General features: G+C 41.2%; 1 protein-coding gene across 1 annotated transcript; it reads left to right on the plus strand.

Annotated features, from left to right (window-relative positions):
* Positions 1-7,554: 7,554 nt before the first annotated feature.
* LOC141726966 (mitochondrial nicotinamide adenine dinucleotide transporter SLC25A51-like) lies at positions 7,555-8,429 on the plus strand. The gene is given in 2 exon segments (XM_074532114.1): positions 7,555-7,965; positions 7,968-8,429. Coding segments are annotated over 2 exon segments (873 nt in total).
* The last annotated feature ends 815 nt before the right edge of the window (positions 8,430-9,244 follow it).

The raw sequence follows: 9,244 nt of genomic DNA on the forward strand, positions 1-9,244 counted from the left end.
AAAAATATTAACCGAATTTTTGTTCATAACATATTTATCCCGTAATTGAGAGAGCCAGTCATCTCATTATCCAACTATAACATCGCCCATCAACAAGCTGTCAGAAGGCTTGTAAGAAAAGCTTCACAATAGCAGGGTTCCCTAAACAGCTGTTATTTTTAACAAAATTAAGAACCACAAAAAAGCTATTTTTCTCTCTTATAAATAAGTCTCCATAACCTTAACAAGAGAGACTTCTCTCCCTAAGTAAACAAAAATGAAATTTTTTTTAAAGTAGTAAGCTACGTAGAAACCATAGATTTAGTTTCTTTACATTATCAGCAAAAAAAAAAAAAAAGTTATAAAGGGAGAAAAATATTCTAAAGAGTTTTTTTTAATTCTTACTACTTTTTCACTTTAATTACTTTTAATAAAATTTTCTTTATACCCTGTTAAAGTTTTGAACTTACTTAACCTTTCTCCTTATCCTATCTCACAAGAGGTAAATACCTTAATAATTATCCAACACTAAAACCCATCACACTCATCAACACATTAATTGAAAAATCTCAAAATTAAAAAAATCTAAAATTAACAAAACAAAACCACTATACAAAATTGGTATTTCTGCCTGGTTTCAAACTGAAACCACCACATCTTTTAGGAAAAAATACAGACAATTTATAAATGCTGTGAGATGATGAATTTATTTAGAGAAATAAATAGTGAAGCAGGTATTAAATAATAAAATTAAGTAGAATGATAGTGAAAAAGTTTTATTGTAATTATGGTAAAAAATCTAGGAGTGGAGGTTAGTATAAATTTTTTTTCCCTTTACTTAATTTAGTTAATTTTATTGTTCTAGGTAGAAGTATACATGTAATGTAACTTTAATAATAATTCTTTAGCATGTATATTTCACAGAAGCGAAAGGTAGAGTGTTGTGGTTTAGAAGAGGAGGAAAATTTAAGGAAGTGATGCAGAAGCTTTTTGTTTAACTGACAATCTATTCAACCACTAAGGGGCTAGACACGGCTCTGTGAAAGACACATGTTAAAAACAAAAAAACCCGGGAACTTTCCTTCCCGGTCCGGAGCAAAGTAACACAGCTGGGCGGGCCCTGTCCCGGGCCGGGCCCACCGGCCCTGCCGCGGGGCTGGGCCCCCTTTTCCTGGGCCGCCTGCCGGTTCCCCCTCCCTTCCCCCACCTAGTCCCAGGCAGGGAGAGGGGATGCCTCAGGCCAGAGGCCAGATAGAACCAACCTTACTAACATCTAACTACTTTCTACAACTCCCCAACCCGAAACCCAGCCGCACTCGCTACACCCCAGGAGCAGCCCTGGGTTGGAACCGGGATTTTACCCGGTAGAAGTTAGCCACAACCATCAAACATGAAAAAAAAAAAACCACCCCGCCTGCAATCCCGGCGTACTACTACTCTTAAGTTCTAGCCTAACTAATTAAATCCAAGCCCCCTCCCCCAACTACCATTTAAAGTAACCAACTCAACCAAAAATCAAATAATCATTTAAAAGGCCCAGGCTGCAGTCCCTCCAGGGGTGTACCTGCTCTGTCATGGGCTTATTCATGGCCACACATTTTGAGGTCCTCCAGTATGACCTCATGCACAGCCACTGATGCTTCAAGATGTACCTGCTATGGCACAGATATAACCACAGGCACATATGCTTTGAGATTTACCAGCTCTGATGTGGATTTATCCATGGCCACAGACACTTCAGGGTGTCCTGTTCCTGTGTGGACTCATCCACAGTCCCTTCAACTTGAATTCACACTGGAGTTCTAGCCTGTCCAGTACAGCAGCACAGAAACAGCAATGATGCCCAGGCCATCTGCCAGCGCATGCACATGGCTATTGCTATTATCAAAATGTTCCCAGGCACAGCAGAGTAAGAAGATGAGCAGATGAGCAGCACACCAAGCAGCAAAAAGCAGCCATGAGTAATAGACTCTGATATACAGTTAGGCAAGCAAGCCCCATGGCAAGTACAGGAGCCTGCCCATTGAAAGCTAAAGAGCACTGATTCCTTGAGAAGGCTGACCTAGAACAGAAGCTAGACAGAGTTAAAGAATAAAGTAGGTATTTTTTAAAAGGCCTCAATGGATACACCTTGGGTAGTACAAGAGCCCAGCCAGGGCTACACCCAAGATGGACCCAAAATGGTCACAAAATGGACAACCAGTCACAAACTCTGGTCCATTTGCATATTGGAATTAATTGTCTGATTGTAGCTTTAGGTCATGAAGTTCCATCCTCCTTGTTTTTCTCTCTTCAATTCATCGTTGTTTATACTTTTTGGCCTGGAGCTTGTAGCGGTTGTCCTTGGTCAAGCTAGAAAAGGATTGCTTTGTCTACCTACCCTGTGAAGAGACCTTGCTAACACTTTATATGAAGCTCAGAGCTACACACTAAAGCAGCACAGAATCTGAAAAATATGAAAGCTAAAACTTAAGGCATCAGCACTAACAGATATAAATTCCATCTATCACATCCCAATCAAATCCATCATTATCCTGAACCCTTTGAGCCCCTCACTGGGCACCAAAAAGGGCTGTTGTGGTTTAACCCCAGCCGGTATCCAAGTGCCATGCAGCCATTTGCTCACTGACCCACTGAGTGGGATGGGGGGAGAATCAGAAGAGTAAAAGTGGGAAAACTTGTGGGTTGAGATAAAGACAGTTTAATCATAGAATCATACAATGGCATCCACAATTTCTCTGGACAACCTGTACCAGTGCCTCACTATTGGTGCTATGATGCCCAACAGGCGGGAAGAATGATGCACAGAACTCCATGATATCAGAAGGCTAGTTAATTACTTTATAATACTATATTATACTGTAACTATATTACACTATATTACACTAACAAGAACTATCACTTACTAATTAACTAGAAAACCTGTGACTCTCTGCTTGAGAGTCCTGACACACACACATGGATCTAATTGGTTAATGAATCTAAAACACTATCACTAGAATCTAATTAAGCAATCACTTTGGGTAAACAATCTCTAGAACACATTCTACATGGGTACAAACACAGGGGCAGTAAATGAGATAATTGCTTTGATTATTTGTTTCTCTACTTCTCTCACAGCCTTTCTCAGGAGAATCCTGAGAAAGCTAAATCTCTCTCTGTTCAGAGGGCATGCGAATACCACACCTCACAACTCTCACAGTAAAGATTTTCTTCTTAGCATCTAATCTAAACCAACTCTCTGTCAGTTTGAAGCTATTCCCCTTTGTCCTATCACCACATGCCCTTGGAAAAAGTTTCTCTCCATCTTTTTTGTAGGCTCCCTTCAGGTACGGGAAGGATGCAATTAGGTCACCCTGAAGCTTTCTCTTTTCCAGGCCAAATAATCCTAATTCTCTCAGCGTTTCCTCATAGCAGAGGTGCTCCATCCCTCTAATAATCTTGGTGGCCTCATCTGGACTTGCTCTAAGAGCTCTGCCTTCTTCCTCTGCTGAGGACCCCAGGGCTGGATGCAACACTTCAGATGGGGTCTCATCAGAGTAGAGGGGTAGAATTCCCTCCCTCACCCTGCTGGCCACAGTGCTTTGGATGCAGCCCATGACATGATTGGCTTTCTGGGCTGTGAGCACACATTGCTGGCTGATGTCCAGCCTCTCATCCACTAGCACCCTCAAGTCCTTCTCAGCAGGACTGCTCCCAATTCGTTCATCCCCCAACCGGGATTAGTACCAGGAGTTGCCCCAACCCAGGTGCAGCACTTTGCACTTGGTCTTATTAAACCTCATGAGATTCCCATGGGCCCACTCCTCAACCTTGTCCAGGTCCCCCTGGATGGCATCCCAACCTTCAGGTGTGTCAACTGCACCACTCAGCTTGGTGTCATCTGCAAATTTCCCGAGGGTGCACTCGATCTCCTTTGTCTATGGCATTGATGAAGATATTAAATAGCACTGGTCCCAATACAGACCCCTGAGGGACACCACTTGTCACTGATCTCCATCTGGACTCTGAGCCATTGACTACTGCCTTCTGGATGTGACTGTCAAACCACATTCTTATTCTTTCAACAGTCCACCTATCCAATCCATCTCTCTCCAATTTAGAGAGAAGGATGTTGTGGGGGACCATGTCAAAGGATTTACAGAAATCCAGATAAGTGACATCTGTAGCTCTTCCCTTGTCCACTGATGGAGTGTCTCCATCATAGAAGGCCACTAGACTGGTCAGGCAGGACTTGCCCTTGGTGAAGTTGTGCTGGCTGTCTCAGATCACCTCCTGTTCTCCATGTGACTCAGCAGAGCTTCCCAGAGGATCTGCTCCATGATCTTCCCAGGCAGAGGTGAGTCTGACAGGTTGCTAGTTCCCAGGGTCCTCCTTTCTGCTCTTTTTAAAGATGGGGACAATGTTTCCCTTTTTCCAGTCACCTGGGACTTTACCTGACTGCCATGACTTTTTGAATATCATGGAGAGTATCCTGGAAACCCCATCAGCCAATGACTATAGGATGCATCTTATCTAGTCCCATAGACTTATGTACATTCAGGTTCCTCAGGTAGCCATGAACCTGATCTCTTAGAGTGGGAGGGACTTTGCTCCCCCAGTCCCCATCCTGCTGTCCATCCATTCAAGAGGTGTGGGGAGAGAGGTTGCCATCAAAGACTTGAGGCAATGAAGTTAAGCACCTCAGCCTTCTCCTCATCCTTTGTTATGAGTTTTCTAGTACTGTTTATCATTACACCTTCTTTGACCTTCCTTTTCTGATTAATGCCTGTAGCAGTCCCCCACGATAATGTCACCTGTCCCTGCCCTCCCTTTGATCCTGACTGATAAGCTCCTAGTCAGCTCCTCATCCCTCCCCAGGGGAAACTCCATTCACTCCAGCTGCTCATTTATATAGTCTGTTTAATGTACCAGTAGAAGCCCTTCCTGCTATTCTTTGTGTCCCTTGCCAGGTTTGGTTCCAACTTTGCCTTGGCCTTTCTCACTCCATCTCTACACAACCAAACTTTATACTCTTTCCAGGTTACCTGTCCTTGTTTCCACTGCCTGTGCATTTGCTTCTTCCCTTTGGTTTTACTCAGCCATGGCAGTCTCTTGCCTTCATTGTCTGATTTCTTGCTCCTGGGGATTGCTGGTTCTTGTGCCCTATGGTAAACCAAAAGCCATGCAAGCAAAGCAAATCAAGGAATTAATTCACTACTTCCCATCAGCTTTATATCCTAAACATGATGTTATATGGTATGGAATATCCCTTTGATCAGTTGGAGTCAGATGTCCCACCTGTGTTCCCTCCCAGTTTAACTGTATCCCAGCCAAAACCAGTGCAGTGATACAGCTGGGTCTTGCAAAACTAAAGCTGAAAGCAAAGGTTCTGTCATAAACACATCTGAGAAAAATTGCATTGCCTGATTATTACAAGTTCTCAAATCATAATCATGACAACTTACTTAAACTACATGAGAAAATATGTACCTTATAAAACTGAGTTAGAGCTCTTTTTTTTTTTTTTCTCAAGAGAAATCAGAAGTGATATTGGCCAGAGGTTGCTATTGCCAACACAACTGGTGACTAGTCAAAACTCTTATGAATCCTATGGTTTAGATGTTGTATTACTGAATGACACATTTATCCAGAGTTGGTATAACTCTTAATATAAAAGTGGGGTGCCAGATAAGACTGTGGCTTAGTTGTGGTAGTGGCTATTTTACTATATGCAGCTAGAACTAAGTTGATCCTAGAAACAATACATATTAGTATAGATGAAGTGGTATAACCTCCCTAATGTGAATTCCTTACTACTGGTATGACTTCATATCAGGGTGTAAGTCTCTATCCGAAGTTTCCCTCATCTGCCTCACGATCGTCATGAAAGGGACAGAGATTGGGACCACTGAAGAAAAAGGACCCTTGTCTGCAATTCTGGTCTTGTTGGAGATGGTCACTTGCCAAGACCCTGAAGCCTGAGCACAGCCTCTGGCATTGCTAAGCTATTGTTCACAGTTGCGTTTGCTGTATGCTACACTGGGCCCAGTGAAAGGAAAAAAGGGGCACTCTGCCAATTTTTGCAACAATGGACCTGGAATTTCCCCACATCTCGGCTTGGCTGGACTTCTCCTGAGGAAGTTTTTGGTGGTCCCCACAGAAGACCTCTCACCTTTTTTACAACCACATTGACAGACAGACTGAGATGGGAGAAGCCTCTCCATCAAGGACTGAGACATGAAACCCCTATGGAAAAACTCCCCCTCCTCCCAAGGACTGAGACTGAAACCTCTGACCTGAGGAGAGGTGTGTGGGGGATGCAAGCTGACCAAACCAAGATGTTTGCCTGCAGGTTGTGACCACTGGACCAAGAAGACAATGGCTCTCGCTTACTGCTGAGAACATGGACTACCTGTTACATCTATTCTTTATTGTATCTGTTTCCCCCCTCCTCGCAATTTTCAATAGAGTTATCATAATAAAAACCTCTGAGTTAGCTAGATCTCCCCAACGTAACAGGCGGATCCTCGGCTGGACTGGACCAAAGGACTTTGTCTCTACGTTTAGTAGCTATATCCCCCCCCCTCTCTCTTCTCTCTCTTTCTCTATCTTTTTCTCTCCCTTAATCCCTCTATCGCATTTGCTGTGGTCATTCAATAAAAGGTACATTTGTTTATGATTATTACTGCAAATCCCCTTGCTGTGTCGGTTTTTTGCACTCTGAGATCAATTAACAAGCCATCATGAAACCCATTTGTAAGGATGGATCATGACACGGTAAAATACTTAACCTTTGTAAATGACTTCTATGGTGCTGTTCCTTGGAAAACATTGAAGAGTGTAATATTATGCAAGTGGCAGATAATGTATCACCTATTAAGGACTAATTATCAGTTTTATTTAATGAAACTCTTTTCACTGTGTCCTTCAGGACCATAGCTCTAGCAGAGCTCAATGTATTCTTTAGCATTTCTATACTATTTTACTACTCTATAGTAAATGGATGTTGATTATTAAATTCCTATTTAAATTATTCATTGCTGTCTGCCACAGGGAAATACAGGCAGGAATGATCAGAATTTGTAATGCTGAGCTGTGTGTAGTGTGTGTGTTTTCCAAAAGCTTGGTAACTTGTATCTTACTAGTGTTAGAATAGATCATTCAGTGTTTGAATTCCTTGGCATACTCTACTGGCAACTTAATGTGCAAACTTCCTATTTCTCCCTCACATTTTCAGTTGTAAGGTGGCACTGGAGGGGTTCATATCTCTTTTTGTTTTAATTTAGTTTGGTTCTAATCAACAAAACATAAAGGGAGGAAAAATATCTATTTTTTCAGGCCCTTGAATGTAGTGTAGAAAATTGTGCATTTTGCATAATCTATCAGTTGATGACAGTTGGTCACACTGTTCCGCTGAATTTGATGAATTTTCTTCAGGACGTAAAATGCTGCACAGTGTGATCTTGAACAGTGTGCACATGATGTGTGTGTGTAAACTAAAAAAACTGTCACATGCCATTATGTTCACATACTTTTTTTCTTTTTTTGACATAGGAAAAGAAATCTAAGATATATATCGAGGGGGAAAAAAAGATGGATTCACAAGATTGTGTCCCAACAAATTCAAAGCAAGATATGAGCCATCACATAAAGGGTAACGCTGGTAAACATTATCTTTGTGGCTATTGTGCAGCCTTCACCAATATAGTAGTCACCTTTCCCATTCAGAAGGTCCTCTTTCGACAACAGTTGTATGGCTTGAAAACAAAGGATGCAGTACATCAGCTGCAGAAAGATGGAATTCGAAATCTCTATCGTGGAATCCTTCCTCCATTAATGCAAAAAACAACTACCCTAGCTCTAATGTTTGGCTTGTATGAAGATTTCTCCTCCTTGCTCCATAGTCACACAAGTGCACCTGAACTTCTAACTTGCAGCATGGCAGCAGTGCTTGCAGGGACCACAGAAGCCCTTCTTACACCTTTTGAACGAGTCCAGACTTTGCGCTTCAAGACTACAAACATCATGACAAATTTACAAACACTTACCAGGCTTTTAAGGTACTAAAAGTCTATGGGATTAGAGAATATTATCAGGATTTGGTGCCTATTCTGCTCCGGAATGGAAGCAGTAATATCCTCTTCTTTGGCCTATGGGGACCTATCAAACATTGTCTGCCTGAAGCAACTTCTTATAGCACTCACTTGGTCAATGACTTTATCTGTGGTGGGCTGTTGGGTGCCTTACTGGGATCCTTATTTTTCCCAATGAATGTTGTAAAAACTCGCATGCAATCTCAAATTGGTGGCGAATTTCAGTCTTTCTCAAAAGTTTTTGTGACAATATGGCTAGAACATGATAAAAAATTGATGCATCTTTTCAGAGGAGTCCATCTGAATTACCATCATTCTGTCCTGTCCTGGGGCATCATCAATGCAACATACGAATTCTTGCTAAAGCTATTATGAGAAATGTTACCTTCCTTTGAAACACCTCTATTCACTTGGGTATTTGTGCATTTTAGATCACTTTGTCTCTGGAAATAGGTTAATTTATGGAACTTTTTGTGAATAATATGGAGTACCATGAAACTTGGAGAGAATTCAAAGCAGCCATTACATTTCAGTAGGGAGATGGATGATATTGTTAGTGGCTGCTTAGTGTGGAAGGTAATTAGTCTTATGAACAACCTTGAGTATTTATGGGGTAAATAGCAATATATCTAACTCTTGATGCAATTCAATATACTTCTAAACAAGTTAAAGTATTTATATATTGGTGGATAAATTTACCCATAGTGGAATATCTAGACAAATGCAAAGTAAAATAATATCTGTATATTGCTCTAGTAGCTTATTCTATAATTTCCAATATTTCCCAATACTCACAATAATCAAATTTTATGCTGCACATTGGATAATTTGAAAATAAAGAAGGAGCCAATGAAAGCTAATTCTTTTGTTTGAAACACTACAGAGGGTTAAAAACTGAGCTTCCAAATGTCTTGGGGCTCTAAATTATCTTTGAAGTTTAAACAGAAGCTGCCAATTTTTGATTAGGATGACTTTCTTTCTGAACCTCAAGTTTTAAACTGAGCCTACACAAACTATTTTGTCAACCATATTACCACTCAGCTTTAACATGAGCATTATCTCATTCATCAATAGCTACTGAATATTAAACTTCAGTGTAAAATGACCAAGTGCAAAGTGGGATTGTGCCTATGTATGAGTGTGCCTTGAAATGAAAAGGTGGAAGGAGCAAGACAGCAATTTTATCTCAA

The sequence above is a fragment of the Zonotrichia albicollis genome, chromosome W (genome assembly GCF_047830755.1).
Source record: "Zonotrichia albicollis isolate bZonAlb1 chromosome W, bZonAlb1.hap1, whole genome shotgun sequence".
Lineage (NCBI taxonomy): Eukaryota > Metazoa > Chordata > Aves > Passeriformes > Passerellidae > Zonotrichia > Zonotrichia albicollis.